This window comes from Polistes canadensis, unplaced genomic scaffold (genome assembly GCF_001313835.1).
Source record: "Polistes canadensis isolate GaletaPanama2010 unplaced genomic scaffold, ASM131383v1 scaffold_41, whole genome shotgun sequence".
NCBI lineage: Eukaryota > Metazoa > Arthropoda > Insecta > Hymenoptera > Vespidae > Polistes > Polistes canadensis.
The window spans coordinates 642950-660519 of NW_014569588.1; the positions used below are offsets into that span (position 1 = coordinate 642950).

The 17570-nt window shown below is 37.1% G+C and overlaps 1 protein-coding gene across 1 annotated transcript in view; it reads right to left on the reverse strand.

Moving 5' to 3' along the window:
- The window catches only part of LOC106784821 (UPF0489 protein C5orf22 homolog), a 435726-nt gene that overhangs the window by 158549 nt on the left and 259607 nt on the right, over positions 1-17570 (reverse strand). Inside the window, exon 4 of the mRNA XM_014744760.1 lies at positions 11635-11761. Coding sequence (XP_014600246.1) covers positions 11635-11761 — 127 coding nt within the window. The remainder of the gene's footprint in view (positions 1-11634; positions 11762-17570) is intronic.

A 17570-nucleotide genomic window follows, 5' to 3' on the forward strand; every position in this document is an offset into this window, starting at 1 on the left:
TTCGCGGCGCATAGACAAATGTAAATATTCTGATGGAAAAAACAGAAGGAGAAGGAGAAAAAAGAAATAATTATTAATAGTCGCGATAACTCGTTTATGCGATTAGTTAACCACTTATTTTGTTCTATTTTACACAAAAAGATTAAATGACTTTATTTTACATTGTAGAAATTATCATCGATAAGTATTTCTTTGTATATTATCTTTGTTCTCATTTCTAAAATGATACATTCTGTGCCTCGTCGTTACATATCGTTTCTCAACGACGGAGGCATAGTAAATTATAACGAACGACAAAGATATTGTTTGTGACGATACGTTAAAACGATTCGTGCAAAAACAATCAAATCAATAAGTACGTACGATCCCAGTGAAAACATTGATATACTCGATGATTCGATGTGGACAATACTTAAAAAACTGATTACCGGTCCGTCCTAGTCGTCCGTATTGCGTCAACGAAATATTGTTAATTAATTTAAACTGCGTCTCTGAACAAAATTGATACGAATAAGATTAGTAAAGGTTATAAATTTACGAGTGTCTGGCGTGCGATTATAATGTTCACTTAAGTTTTTCAGAAAACGCCCTATTTGCCAATTTCGATATACCCTATCCGATTGATCTAAATTAATACATTAAGTATCAAAAGAGAGAAAAAACAATAAAAGAAACAAATTAATAAAACGAAAGAGAGAGAGATCAGCGAAATATTATTGCTCTATTTTATACTTGGTGTATATAAGCATGTTAAGAGGATAGATTTCTTCCCTTCGCGAAGCTTCAAGCGCACGCTTGAATTTATTCATAGAAAATTATCTTAAAATTTAGAGACCAAGTGGCAGTGTATCGACCACTGCGAACGAACGAACGAACGAACGAACGTTGTGGGCGCTTGTATTCACGAAGATAACCGTAAACAGGAACCGGTTGTTGTTTACCAGAATGCGCTGTTCTTCGCGGTTCGTTCTCGCGCCTTAGCCGTTCGCATTCGCTCTCTAAGTCTCGTGAAGAAAATTCTAAGATATTTATAGATCTTCCTGAAGTTCGAAATTTGGAGATCGTTTTATCTCGAAACGTCGATCATCTCACGGAATCGTCCGCAGGATATTTTAAGTCGGTAAACGTGAACACGAAAGGAAAGGTAGAGTAAAAGGTTCCTGATAAAATCTTGTTTGAAATAAAATCGCGACATATGTATGTTTTAAAATTGATTTCCTATTTTGTGATTTCAATACAGTTTTCAAATTGTTTCTATGCCAGTCGTACGCAAACCGACGAGTTTATTTCATAAGCCAACCGGTATTGGCGATCAAAATACATAAACTAATTGCGGACTGACGCTGAGCTTTGCATTTTTTGTTCGATTAAATTACGATCTGATAATTATGTGTGTCGCTCAACAAAGTTAAATCGATATGCATGAGAAATACAAGGTTTAATGATTACTATAACAATTTAGCAATAAGTGAAAAAGATGAAGGTAACAGGTAGATATAAAAATAAGAGATAGATAGATAAATAGATAGATAGATAGAGAGAGAGAGAGAGAGAGAGAGAGAGAGAGAGAGAGAGAGAGANAGAGAGAGAGAGAGAGAGAGAGAGAGAGAGAGAGAGAGAGAGAGAGAGAGAGAGAAAGAAAGAGAGAAAAAATATTAAATGAAAAATTAACATTACAAGCTCTACCACGAACGATCATTGATATTATCGCGTATTATCCATTTTCGAGATTTTAACACGAACGCGGTAAAATATTACAAGCAACTTTATACATCAGTACTCGATGTCGAATCAGGTAACATGAGAAATTAAACGACATAGGCCAATAAATCTATGGACTTGAATGAAATGTATTAATCCAACCTCGATTTTAAATTTTATGAAATAAATACGATCTATCAATTTAATTTCACGCAAACAGCACAAATCTGAAATTAACTTTCAAACCAGCAAATCTTGTATATTTTTAACTTCATTCGTTGATAATAAATTATCATAAAATGATAGAAACATGTAATCGAGTGAAAAGTTTTTAACGATACTTTTGGAAAATATTGAGCGTAGAGAGAAAGACCTTTCGTCAGGAGAAATCAAAATGGCTCTAGGGCAAGATTTCTTGAAGAAATAGGCCGAGGCCGAGGATGAGGACAAAGAGGACGAGGATGACTAGGACGACGATATCTTTGTAAGCGTAAATTCGAGCAAAACGCCGCTGGTTGTACGGGTTGGAACAGATAGGGGAGCCACTTTATATTAACTATAGGGTCCGCTATGTCGGTAGCGCGATTTTGATTTACAGCTATTTGCTTCCTATTTTTCCAGACTTCCTAACGCGTTTTGCATTTCACGCGACACGAAGACGACGAAGACTATAGTATATAACTACCGGTCGTTCAATTTGCGAAACAAATAGATGGAAAACCAGCTTCGGCGTAAAGAAAAAGATAAGTGGGAGATTCCAAAAAGTTATAAAAGTATCTTCAGAATGTTAATTTACAGTTTTTTTTCTCCTTCTTCTTTTCCTTTCCGACGTCGAAAGAGAAATATTTTCACATTAAAGTGCCGAAAGCCAATGATTTTCTCTATCTCTTTTCTCTAGAAGACAGGAAAATGATGGCTATGATGTCTACTGTAATTTATAGTTAACTCCTTTAACGAACGAGCCGTAGGTAAGACGATGAACGAGTTTTAACTACGGAAAAAGGAATGAAACTCGATGATTTTCCGATGTTCGAAAAAAGAAAAATTCGTTGGTTCGTTATTACGGCAGCATAGGGTAATAATAAAGATAGATTTTGTGTGAAATAATTATCCGAATTTATGTAATCTACTTCCGAGGATTTATTATGTCGTAACGATTTCTGTTGCAGCTGATGCAACAACTTATTATGGATTGCGATTAATCACGTGCGCCATGCAAGTTAATCGGGTTAAATGGTAACACGCGTCCGTTTATGCTTACGAAATCTTTCGATAATCCTGACGCAAGGACTTCAAAAAGAATCTCGTTCGGTCGCCTACGAGAATCATTCGATCTTTCAATAACTCGTTTTTGAACGACCAGATAATTTTGATCTTTAGTATACAGCTAAACAGTTCTTTAAGTTTTCCACGCTTTTTATTATTTTTTTCTTTCCCACGTCCCACTTTCTTCGAGTTTTAGGAGAAATTCATAAAGTAAGAGAAGGAAGAAGAAGAAGAAGAGTAATAAAACACGAAGATAAAATACTTTGTCATTACCGTCCTATTGTAATCTTCTTATGGCGAGAAGTGGACAATGAAGAGAGAAAAATAAGAAAGGATAAAGATACACCCGTTGGTTTGCATGTCGCGACAAAGTCCTGTAGAATCCCTTTGTCAAGACATTGCTCTCGCGTCTATGTGGGTGCCATATGTTGTCGTTTATAGCCCTTTAAGTCGGTTGAAGGGTAATAACGATAAAGGATCGGACGTATCCGACGGTTCTTAGTCCTTCTGCTCTACGTTTCCTTTCATTTATTTTTCAACGAAATGATGTAGAATGTCCGTTACGAAAGAAGGCTAGAGAAATGAGGGGCGGAAGGGAACGATGAGAAAAAAAATTGAAATAAAACCAGGACCAGTCGACACGCGGCATGGAAATTGTATAATTCCATTTTCGTAATATTTCTTCAAATAAGAAATGCGAGAGTACTTTAATAAACTATGTAGATATTTTCAATCTATTATATGGACCACGGTTAAAGAAAATTGATTTGTTTAAAACAAATATAATCTGAAGATTTTCATTATTTCATCGAAGTTTTCTTCGTAGAGATAGATATGTAAAGTTATAAAATTGATTCTTCCAATAGTTTCCGTAGTCGCTTCGAGTTGCACCAATCGGATAATCGAAAAATAAAGGAAATACAAATAAAAGAAGAAAATTTACAGCGAACAAATAGATGGAAAAGAGAATAAAAGAAAAATAAAAAACGTGTAGCGTACGTTCAGTGTTCTTCGTAGCGACGATTTATCGGCGTCGTAGTTGTTATCTCGTCCGGTTGAATTTGAACTCTGACCTCTGGCCACGAACGGTCAGCACGAAATCGTGAAACGCCTTCCGTAAGCCAACGGACCACTAGCGTCACTTCTCATCCTTTTCTTTCTTTCTTTATTCCATACAATTTTTCTTCTATTTCACGAATTGCAAACTTTTGAAAGATGCCACGCATGCGTGATCACAAAACTCTCGAACCATCAAAATCAACGTACGTAACGTTCACATAGCGGTGAATAAAATTTGTTATAAAACGGAATTGCGAGTTAGATTCGAAATATCCTTTTTTCTGGTTACTTTCGATACAAATCCTTTAAGTTACTTTAACTTATAAATATATAAATAAATCCTTTAAGTACGCGTTAAAATAAACTATTCTTTAATAAATAACTATTCTAATCCGTACAAAAGGCCGACTACATAATTCAGAATCGAATTTTTTTTTTAAGTCGATACGAACGACTTGGGATTTCTTCATATAAAATCAATGACGTTTGAATCGTAAACTTTTTGATTACCGATCAACGGACTTGATCATTTAGAAATAAGTAGGTACTTCTTAGTATAAGGACAGATTATTGGAATAAATAATGAAATAGTAAAAAGACTAGGTAGGAGAAACGTGTCTCAATAGATGAGATATCTATGAATTCTATTCGCCGAGAGGATGATCACCTCATAATTCCGATTCAGAGGGTAAAATACTGGACGAGAAAGCTACTGGCTAATGCGCTCTCCTCGTGGTGTCTAGTTTCTCCGATTCACTCGATTACATTTTGAAAGAATGTAAAAGTTTATCTTAAGAACCAGGAAGGATCTCGTTCTTGCGAGAAAATCCTTTACTCTATGAGAGTCCTTTCTCTCTCTCTCTCCCTCTCTCTTCTACTCCCTCTTTCATTTTCTTGCTATTCTTCCAGATAAAAGCGTTAAGGTAAGTGCAGCAAATGCGATACGTTCCTTTTCCCTTCGTCGAGATATCGAACGAACGAATTTGAATCGATGGAAGGGCGAAAAACCTTAAACGAACCGCGAGAAAGGAACGAACTCTTCGTCTCGCGACATAAATATCACCTTTCTTATCGTCTTCGTTGATCTTTGCTATCGAGAGCGGTACGGATATTCGATACGAATAAGGAGAATTAATTACCACGACGGAAATGGTACGACGTGGCATTACACGAATCAGGATTCCAACGCTGATAAAACGTTTACCTCCTGGTTCGTAAATGGCGCGAAAAGTACAATTATCAATGTGTGACGAACCCATACAACTCTTTCTATTTTTTTTTATCTAATTAAATTACGTACTAATATACTTACGTACTTGTGAAATAATTAATAGTTTCAACAACACTTTTCTAAGATATTTGTAATATCTTTTAATTTTCGATAATAAGTATAAAAATGACATAAATTATAAATAAATATGATTGAGATAATTAATCCGTGTCTTTCGTTCTGTCAAATATTATCGGAATAACATACCCATTTGAAAAGACATAAATGTACCAACAAAAAATAAAAGACAAAAAAATAGATAAATGTAGCAACAACTTTAATTTCAATTTAAAGAGAAAAATAAATAATCCGTCTAAAAATAAATATTCTTAAATTGTTTTGATATTATGAAATCAGTATGGTAAGTGACTTGATTTTCCGGCTCTCTGATCACGCATATACTTTTTTTTATCGATATATATTAAATCGAGATACGAATGGTTATGAAATGCGTCGATGGCACTAGTACAAGCTTAAAACAGAGAACACCTTTTATAAAAAATTCAACGACAGATTTTTATTATCCAATTAAAGAACTGGTATTCCTCCTTACGTATACTTACAATAATCTTCGACTATCGATGTAAATTAAGATTTGTAATTCTCTTTTTGCTACGTGGTAAAGTGCTAAATGTTTCCGCTCTAAAAGAAAGTACCTATTTTCTTCGTTGATCTAGAAAATACAAGTTAAGTATTTCAAAGTATTATTACCGCAAATATGATCTCTGTAATCAATTGATGCTGTATCTTGTTATAAGGCAACTTCTCGATTAAATGCAAAACTTATTTCAAAGAAACCAACGTGAATGTGAGAGAAAAGATCATTATCGTAGGTTAAACTGTTAAATTGTTAACGAATGAAATCGACCGACCGAACAGAAATATATACATAGCTACTTCTACCATAAGCTCTAACAACATCGAATTCTCTCGAATAATACCAGATAATTTATTTCCCACGAATAGGAATTATTTTAAAAATAAATACGGTTCGGGCACTCGGTATAAAATGTACGAGCACATTCCTGCGTTCGGAAGTAAGCTACTCTCTCGATCGCTAAGTAAATGGCTCTCTCGTGCTTCCGTTCTGCTACTTCTTGCGCCTACCTTACGAGCTGCTATCCGCGAGTCCGCAGGTGGACGTGAAAAGGAGATATCGTAATTGGAGATTATTCCTCTTGCGATAGCCCGCCTAGACGAGACATATTTCTCTCTTGGTATTTATGTTATAGATAGAGCCCGAGCTTCGTGGGAGATACAACCCAAACCTATACTTGCTTATATACGCTATAATCTTTTATCTGAAAACATGTACATTTTCATTTGTATTCTGCGCAAAGTGTATTTCCGCGATAGCATCCTATCGCGAGTTAATATCGTTATTTGTGATATTAAAATGATGAAATACGATTATTTCACGCTTTAAAAAATAGATGGATAGCGATAACATAAACAGAAAAGAAAGAAAAGAGATAAACGCTGCTCTTATAATTTTTCCTGAAAATCTAATTAATTTTCTCGCGGTCAGTTGTAATTTTATAATTATTATTATAATAAAGGATTTAATAATTAAAAAAAACTCTTCTTCTTCTTATTTTGTTACTAGTCTTGGATTAAAATCGACTTTTTTGTTCTTTATTATACTCTGATAACCGCATATTCCTATCATTAGAATAAGTTTACATATTTGACAAGGTAAACTCTCTCTCATAAAATAAATTATTCTAGTAAATAGAAGCCGTTGGATCGGACCGACAATAAATTATACAGAATTATTATGCAACACATGTCTGATAATCAAATGATATTTAGCTGTTCGTTACTTGTAACGTAACGATACGAGCACGATCTGATATGCTAAAGTATCCTAGTGTAAAGTTCTATTAGATGAACCATACGTGGATATAGGTATATAGTAAGTAGATATACCACCGCCTCTTTGCTATTCGCTTGTGCTAACTTATGACATCGATTACTGTCGTGTTATATCCAAATCGATACAGCATCATTAAGTTAGCGATAGACGTATAAACAAGAATCGCAGCTAACGTTAAGGTTCAATGGGAAAACGTTCTTTGAGAAGACGGCGTCTTTATGTCGGTGCATATGTTTGTATCTTTCTATTCCTCTTTCTCTTTCTTTCTCAGGACCATCCGGATAAGAAACTAACGAGAGAGCCTGAGGCTATTTTTTACTCTTACCTAAGAAGAAGAGATGCCAAAGACGACGAAGATGCGTATCTTTAGATACCTTGCATCATCGTCGATAAGACCCAACCCGAACCACTCCTCTCTTTGAATAAACTTTCGAGTCGAAGGAAGGAAGAAGTAGACGTTCCTTAATTTTCTCATGTTTCTCTATTTGACGCGCTGACCGTCAAGAAAATTATGCACATAAATGGTTATTTCTATATTTATTTATATATATATTTATGTATTTCGTGATTTTAAGTATAAGATACATTTTACGTAATATATTTGTTCTCAATACAAAAATTGAATTACTCTTATCATAGATAATTGCTATATTATACGCGAACGTCATTGATCAAATGTATTATAATAAATAGTTTCGTATTACAAGATGAAATGAAGAAGACGTATCATGATTAGAAAGAGTCATTTAAATCGGAAGGCTACTGCAGCGATTCGCATCGAAGACGTATCCGGGCTCGTCTAAAGGCTTCGTTGGAAGATGATTCAGCAAGAGAGACACACAGAGACGATAGTAACTCGGTGTAAAATCGCTGACAGTGGTGCTGACCTATGCTCTCGAAGGCCGTAGTAACCGAATACCTGTCTAACAGCCGGTTCATTCATGCTTATTATCCCGACACTTAATTTTAGTCTCGCTTCGAAGTCGCGTGATTCCTGTCCCCGGTTCTTAAGTACGACAGTCACGACGCGTCCGGAGAACCAAAGAAGAAAGAGAGGAAGAAGAGCAAAAAACGATAAAGAAGAAAAAGAAGAGACAAGAGAAGATGGGAAGGAAGAGTAGTAGGAAGAATGAGGAGGAAAAGGAGAAGGAGGAGATGGAGGAGACGGAAGAGAAGAGGAGAAAGAAAGATATAACGACAGGTTGTCTTTTCCGTTCTTTGCCCGTGTCTACGACGAGGAAGTAAGTATGTGTGCACGGACGAGCTGGTCCGAGAGACTACCTCTTAGGCTATCTACATGACGGATGAGAAGTCTGTGCGCATTAAGATCACAACTCTGAGCGGTGCGGCGTCTCGTAACGGTGGATGCTCGACGAGTATGACACGCTTCTTCTTCATCGTTACCGGCTGCTAATCGACGAAAGAACAAGTTTCATATACATTCATACAGTCTTCTTATTTTTCATTAATAGAAATTGATATCAATATCCGGAGTGCACGTGTGTGTCAAGTAACTTTTCATATTACCAACATTAGATATAATCTAATGTTATTCTTATTTATATATATTTGTTAACGTATCAGGTAATAATATATAAAGATGATAGTTTCTGAGCCAAAAAACAATCGTGCCTTTTGGATTATTTTTCCGATTCTTTCGTATTCCTATGAAGAGGAAAGAAGCTCGGCGGTAAATACGTTTGGCCAAGGTCTGGAGCCGTTAAGTTTCTTCTCTCTTTGCCCGGTTTTCTCTTCGTCCAAACATGTCTCGATGTGAGTGTTGACCCCGTGGTTACCGGGAAACCATCGAGAGTTGAGAGCGGGACGATGTCGCACTCAACGCTCTATCTATGGCCACCGGCGAGCATCTCCCGACCGTTGACTTTTTAGAATCGCTAAGAATTCGCCTCCAGAATCCAGCTTGGGAAAGTTGAGTTTCCTTGTATATTCGCCATTTTGTCATACCGACTTAGGGAGTAGAGGGAAAGAAAGAGGCTAATGTTACTCACGCGAGGAACGCGTCTCTTCTGTCATCTGGGAATACACACCACTAGCTTGAAACTTTTCTTGCTATATATCTCTTTAAATCCCATTGCAGTAAGCGAGTTGCACCTACTCCTTTTGCTTGTTTACTTTTACTCGAGTGACTAGAGGACGGTTAGAGAAAATTCTTATTTATAAGTATGTACGTAACGCTAATATATACACAATTAAAGGTCAAGTTAATATGAATGCACCGATGGTGTGGTATCTGCGTGCCAGTAAGGAGAAAGAATAAGACAATATGAGAAGAGTAAAAAAAAGGGGAGAAGAGGAGGTTCGGTAATTTAATGGTTAAAGGAACGTTAGGTGGCTCGACGAACGATGGAAAGCTCTTCACGCGTAAACGATTTTGCGCAACTTTCCTGCGGCCGGCATTCGCGTAACCACCAACGTTAATAAGGTGTTAGAGCTTGGTCTGGCGCATAATCGTGGAACGGAGAGCATAGTAGGATACTACGACGTTGCAACAAAGCGACGGTGACAGGTACAGACGAGCCATATCCGGGACGTTGGCCAATAAAATTAATCGCTTTTGCTACGTCGTCTGAATAATTTATGCTCGCTGCCGTGTCTAGGAATTGTCCGATCATCACAGTCGCCACCACCATGACCATTATTCGAGTCTGCTCGCGATAGCCTTGGAACAACAATCTTATGGTAACATAGTCGTTGTTTCTTCTGACAACGTCCTTCGATCACTTCAAGCTTCTGACAATTTGTCATGGTGATCGAGACTACTCAAGTATTAAAACAGTAACGACATTGTCTCTTTCTTTTCAAACGGTTTTGCACTCTTTGAAGAGACATTGTCGTTATTGTTAACAACAAGTTTTTTCCTATCGATTTGACATGAACGATGTCTTCTCAATTTCCAATAGCCTATTTAACCATGATCTTTGGAAAATTTTACATTTAAAACGAAACGGTAGCTATTAGAAACCAGATCAGCAGTTAACATTCATGAGTGAACATTCAGTTGGTAACTCATAAATCACTTAGGAACGACAAGTAATTAAAACTAACCAAGGCTATTAATATATAAATAAAGTAACAAGATATCCCTCCGCCAAGTAATAAGACGTGAGAAGCAAAATGTGAACCAGTTTTTCGACTAGCTAATGGAAACCAGTGCAAACATTGGGGAAAAAAGGTATTGTAGAAAAATAAAAAGACATCTTGTCGATCAAATGATGAGTCTTAGAGCTTCATGGAACAACCCATGCACTCGGGGGTATATTTAAAACGCGGGTCATTAATTGGATTTTTGTCTATCTCTTCGACTAAGCTGTCTGAAAGGAAACCTTTGAATTTTCACGGTCACTCTCAAGGAATTTAAGATAAGTTTCGAATTTTATTCTATCGAAATCGAACGAAATAGAAACAAAGAGAAAAGGAGAGAGAAAGAGAGGAAGAGAAAAAAAATAAAAGAGTTAAAAGGCCGTAGAAAAAAGGGTAAGGAACCAAAAATACGGGGAACCTCTTAGAGGTCCCTATAACCTCTTATCAGTTATCTAATTAGCTGTTGCATTTAATTAGCGAGCCGAGGAGAGGGCCGGCCCTGGCACCGTTTGAGATGCTATTGCTGCACTACCGTAGCTTTTACATGTAGTGGTGATGTTGGTGGTGATTAAATGGCTACCACACATTCGTAGTCGTACGTAATTTTAATCGACGTCCATGTAAGATAAGAAAGGTCGACGAATGAACCAACAGCGAACCGGCCATGCAATTAGCCGTCTTTTTATTTATTTCGCTATCGACCTCTTTTACTGTGCGCCGCTTGTATAAAGTTGTAAGCGTTGGAGAACGTTGGCGAACGCTGATGGAGAAACGAGAGGACTCTCTTTTAAACACAAGGACTCTCTTGATCGGCCAATTAGAAATCCTGTTTACACGCATCAACGAATAAGTTTCGGTTCATTATGTCTTTTGAAGTGAAACACTAATGCATTTACTCGTGGTTATCATCGGGTGCTATGTTATCAGGATGATCGTTTGATTACTACAAGACAAAAAAGAAGCCGACGTCGAGAAGAATTTTAACATGAAACAAATACAAAACATAGTTGATCGACGTATGAGTCCGTGTGTTATTTCTATTCCAATCGTAGAAGGTACCTGTCGAAGATTAGATTCGTCTGGCCAATGCTACATGGATGGTACATTTTCTTCAGACAAACGTCATTATTATTCCTGACGTCGTTTGATTTTGTAATGCTCATAGCTGGACGATGGAATACACAAGGGAGAAATACACTAAACGTATATACATATATACATACTTATACACAGACATAGACTAGATAGGTGGACAACGTTTTACACAAGGAGAAACGATTTCACTTGAGAAAGCTCATTCGAGCGTAAAAAGAAAATGTTTACATAACGGTAGGTCGAAGCTGACGTTATAACCACTCACCTTCCCAGGATCTTCGATGAAAGAGCCAATGGTTATCGTGTGTAGAGTGACCTCACGAACATCCTCAAGATCTTCGAAAGGAGCATATAGGCACTCGCTGAGAAAATAAGATTCGCTGCACGTGAGCCTGTAACAAATGAGAATTGTGAGCAGATTAGACGTTAAGAACTGAACCAGCGATCCTTATATTTCTACCATCGTATATATCCGCCACCCTCTTCTCTTATCAATATCAAGTATGTTCTTTCATAATTATGCTATTCAAGATGACGCGAAGTAAAAGCGAATTTTTATGATAGGTACCGTAAATCTTTCTTTCTTTCTATCTTTCTCTTTGACTCGAACTATTAAACGCAGCTAATGCATTGCGACTAACCGTGCGATAATCTTTAAAGAAGATTCTCTTATTCTTTCGGATATTTATCTATTCGACATAGAAGAGGATATCGCGTTAAGATAATAATATTATATACATATATATCGATGTCAGGTGATTTATTCAATTCTTAGAAGATCGTAATGCGAGAGGATTCGAAGGGATACATTATCGAATTCACCTCTTTTTTCCCTTCTCGAGATATAAGGGAACTTGAGAGGGTTAATACGGGTCACATCATGATTGGCAATAAACCGAAAGGTTTTCTCTCCTTTCTCATTCTCTTTCTCTCTCTCTCTCTCTCTCTCTCTCTCTCTCTCTCTCTCTCTCTTTCTTCTCTATTTTTCTTTCTGTTTCGTTTCTCTCTTCAGTGATATGTGCGACGTCGACACGCTTGTCGCTTTTACGACGTCGATACTTGTCATCTCACATTTTTTTCTTGTCCCTTTTTTTTCCTGTCACTCACTTTGATGCCATCTATTTGCGTGCACTCGTACGATACGATACACAGTGTATCGTAGCGATCAAAGATCCAAGACCAAAAGGAACGATTCTCAGTGTTCATCGAATCGCTTTTCTTTATCAGTTATACGTCGAAATAGCGATGGTCGATAGATTATAAAAATAAATTTAAATTGAACGAAGACAAAAGGAAATGTTTTAATAATTGCAACAGGTAAATGAACATATTATTAAACTCATCAGTTACATCAATGTAACTACTATATAAGCTAAAAAATGGAGAAAAATGGAGTTGATGAATTTGGAACTATTACAAATTGTGTATTTCTATCGTATGAAAATTGCTCGATGATGAGGGATAGCAAGTGAGCAAGGAAAAAAGAATAAAATAAGAAATAAAAGAAGAAAAAAAGAAAGAACGGAGATATATTGTAGAATGTAAGTTAGGAGAAGGCGATAAAAATCGAGCAGCTCGAGCACGTAAAGCATTACACCACCGAAGTCGAAGTAACATCGCGTGGTCGAGCTACATCAATTTCGAGAGCGATTCCCAGTGCTGTCGGAAGAGTCTTGAAAATTTCGAATGCCCGCGTAATCGAGGAGCCTCCTCGTGAGAAGAAGGTAGAGAAAAGGGGGCGGAAGGGTACGTAGGAACATGCATCAGGGCCACCATGGCTTCCTCCTCCTCCTTCTTCTTGTTCACTCCACTCTCCATCTTCTGTTCCTCCTTTTCTTCATCTTCCGCGATAATGATACCTACACGCTCTCGCTCGGTAATAATATTAATGGCCTCGTGTACCGGAGGGCCCGTTTCTTGGGCCCCTAACAAAAAGGAGCAGAGAACGCCTTTTACGCGTAAGAGCATCTCGTAAGAAGAAGAAGAGAAATGATCGAGAAAAAGTAAAAAGAAGAAAGAGAAGATGCAGAAAAGTTGGGATTTCTCTTGAAAATCCTTCAAAGGAGTGTATAGTTTTTGGGATTCTTGAAAATTTGGTCAACTTCGATGACGTCACTTGGGATATGGAAATTTAAACGATTTATTATTAAATCGTTGACCGTATCTAAAAAGTGGCAAATCTGCTTTCTTGTCGAAGTAATCTGAAAACCTACAATTACCTTTATCTTCTTGTTTGAAAGAGCTGCCTCTCTTACGTGCCTCTTGAATAAGGAAATATGTATGCGATGTTAAGATAGTCTCCGCTATCGATGTAATAAATTGTTCTTCGAGCAACATAAGTAAAGAACTCTGTCGAGTGATCGGGTGAATGAATAAAGCTACATCATCGGGACGATGAATAAGATAAAGATAAAAAGAGAAGGATAACTCCGCCCCTTGCGCTTTCATATCGGCTATCGAACTTCGCGATCGAGCATTGCGGCCTTTTGAAAATTAAAATTCACTGATAACCTACCATCTTTACTTCTTGTAACTCATTCGATGTAGGTAATTAAGTTTGAGGTTTCCGATAGCTTGGCTACCATCGCGTGGAATACAATTATCACGTTTCCGAGTAATTAACGATCCATTCTGCAAATAAAATAATACCAAAGAGTTGGTTACTTTATGTGTTTTTTCTCATTATTAATTTGATGCTTCAATGATTTGTAGGAAATTATTCGTTCGTATGTTCGACGATATGTTCCTTCATTTTCTTTCGTATTATTAGAATTTTTAGTCGCGTAAATAAATCGATTAGCGATGCAGATCGAATCGATTCCTTCGGCTTTACATCGGTAGTGTTTGCGCGTGCGAGTAATATCGATCGAGAAAATATCCTACCTTCGACCGCCCACGTAACGAACGATTCCACCGTGAAACGGTCATTAATTACTACGTCGAGTTTCTATGAATCACTTTCATAGAACTTCCTCTCGTCTCGTTCGAGCTGCTTAGTGAATCGAAGAGAGATGTAAAAATCATCAAACGCCTACGATGTCTTCGAGAAGCAGAGTCGCTTTTGCGCCTTCGGGCCCCCTTCTTTTACGCTTCGCGAATTTTGAAAGTAATCGTCGAGAAACGCGATGGAAAAAGGATTACGCAATCTTTCGCACCGGCGGATAATAAAACGCCGGATGGATCAAATGGCGATCGTAAAAGCGAAAGGTTTCAAAATCTAATCGTGACGCCTTGCGTGCTAATGCGTTTATAGTGAATATACGATTATCATTTCGATCACTAATCAAACTTTATGATCCTAATATAATTTAAGCAATTTTTTATTACACATGCATATTTTTTTTTCTTCATTCTGGAATTGAAAAATACCATTCCTTGAGAAATAAAATACAAAGTTTTGTTCGTCAGTCGATTCGTGTTTGCAATATCTTTGCCAACTCGGTAGGAAAAGTGTATTTCTGAGACGTCTGACCGAGTCGTTTGTTCAATAATTATACAGTCTGGTCTTGGTGATAAAAATTTCGAAGGCTCTAACGTGCGCTTTTTCACGCGAGCTCCAAACACTTTACGAAGAAAATAGGTATCTGAGTTAAAGAAAGAAACGTTATTTTTATAATGTTCATCGCAGAAAAATAAAAGAAAGAAAGAAAAAGAGAGAGAGAGAGAGAGAGAGAGAGAGAGAGAGAGAGAGAAAGTAAAGAAAAAGAAAAAGGAATAAAAAGATCTTGTTGTTCAGTATGATGGCAAAGCGACGATTCGTATTAATCTTGACGATCAATTATTTAGCACCGTTTTCATTCTCAATAATTATCTTACATTTTTTTTTCGTCGACGTTACATGCATTTCGCTGACTAAGCGTTACGAATAAGAATTATCTTCGGTCTAACACATCGTTCTTTTGGTAATTTCTTTTTATTGTAATAACAACAATAATTATGTACGAGAACGGGAGAGAAAAAACTTACTTTTGGTAAAGAATTTTCGACTTCGTCGTAAACTTACGAAATAAACTTTCGATAGGTAACTCTATATTCGAGAGAAGTCGAGTTTCTGCAAAAAGCAACTCTCAGAAATCGAATTAATTCGCTTGAGTTAAAGGCTACGCACGTATAGTGGATATTTTTAATTAAAAGCTCTTTTACGGAAGACTCGTACTTTTTTTTCACATATACCTACGTAAATACGAATACACACTCAAGTCGCATACATATATTCTTACACATAGACGCGCGCTCGCGCACATATGATACACGTATGTCGATGGAATCGCGAAGAGGTAGGACGATCGTGGAGAGACTTCGTTAATCGCCACTTAATTACCACATCGATCGATTTAATCGGCTCGCACACGCTGCCAGCGTCGAAGGCAGCTGCGAATCGGTCGCCAAGTAAAATACACTTCCCTCTCACATCAGCTAATTATGAAATCCTTTCGCGTACACATCTTTATCGTTCGCCCACGAGAATCTTTCTTTCTCTTTCAGCTATAGTAAATATACATATACATGTACATATATATATACATATATACATATGAGTACATTGGAAGACTCTTCGTGTCGCTTCGAAGATCACGCAAACAAAATATTTCTTTTAACGTGAATGATTTTCGCCCTATTCTCGTTTATCTTCTTTCGTTTTTTTGTATTTTTCTTCTCTCTCTCTCTCTCTCTCTCTCTCTCTCTCTCTCTCTCTCTCTCTCTCTCTCTCTCTCTCTTCCTTTCTCTCTGTTTCTGCGTTCGTTTTGACGAGGGTGGTCTTCCGCAAAATTTATCCGATGCCGGACAGGCCATGCGTGCACCGGTAACCCGACGTTTAAAGCATTAGCAACATGCTCGTATATTCGTTCAGGTTGCGTTATGGAATCAATTTGCTAAATGGATAGGAAAGAAGATAGGGAGTGAGAGAGAGAGAGAGATAGGAAAAGAGAGATAGAAGTCGTGACGCGAGAAAACGACAGAAAAGGAAGGATAAGAGGTGGAATAGAACAGATGGACGGGCGGAGAGACAACGCGTGACCACTCCTTGATTTCACGCATGCGATGAGTCGCGTACTAGATGGAAAGTCTCGCTATGACACGCGACCACGTCGCGTGCTTCGAGTCTGATTCATACTCACCGTATAGTTCTGTAATCTTTTTAATTAGCGACATTTTAAAGGTGAGCCGTTCTTCTTTTATCTATGGATGACCTATCCGTGCTACATGTTTTTCAATTTTGCAAATTTCAAAAATGTTATTTCTCGATAATAAATATATTCAATATATATCAAATGCTTGATATATCTATATTTAGATTATAAATAGCATCAACGTATATCCGTAAATAGGTTTCTGCTTACTGTAAGTATCGAACAAACGGGAGATCTAAGTGAACCATCATTATCGTTGAAATATATTTACATTGTAAATGTATCCCTCGAAAACTGAACGGCTCGATACATTATACTACATGTAGATACACGCACGTTCCCTTTTTACCACCTACGTACATATAAATCAATTCCATTTATCTGCACGATCTTATCTATAGGTTTCCATTAGGAAAGAAAACGATCGATTTCTTATTAACGCGTAAGCTAGATCGGATTTATTTATTTGCGGTCATCTAACTAAACTATGACCGACATCACAATCACCGGATTTGATAATCCTAATATTCATTATCGCGGCCAAGTGAAAAAAATGGATAAAGAGAAACCTGAAACGAAATTGTAATCCAAAGGTTCTCTGCGAAATTTTGTTCAGAGAATATTCGACCAATATTTATTTCAGAAGATGTAATTATTAGCGTTTAAGTTGTAGAGTTTCTAAAAAAACAATTTACTTAAAAACCATAATTTATTCCAAGTAAAAAACCACAACAATGTGACAGCGTGACAATGTTACTTCGTAAAATATTTTCGAAAAAAACAAAGTTCGAAGGTCGTGGTTTACCTCGAGCGTTTGCTAAACGATAATATCGTGGTCCGAGTTAACGTCACAGGGAGATAGCTCGTTGTCTATAGGCCGATGTCTCCTTCTCCTCCTTTTTTTTCTCCTTTTCCTCCTTCTTACCCTCTTCCTAGCACTCAAGCCGACACAAATTGCCGTTATTTGCTTACCCCCACCGGTCGTCTCACTTTCTCAACGCCCTTTGCTTCTTTGCTAGAGAAAATTTATAGACCATTTTTCTTAAAGAGAATGAAAAAATTTCTAATC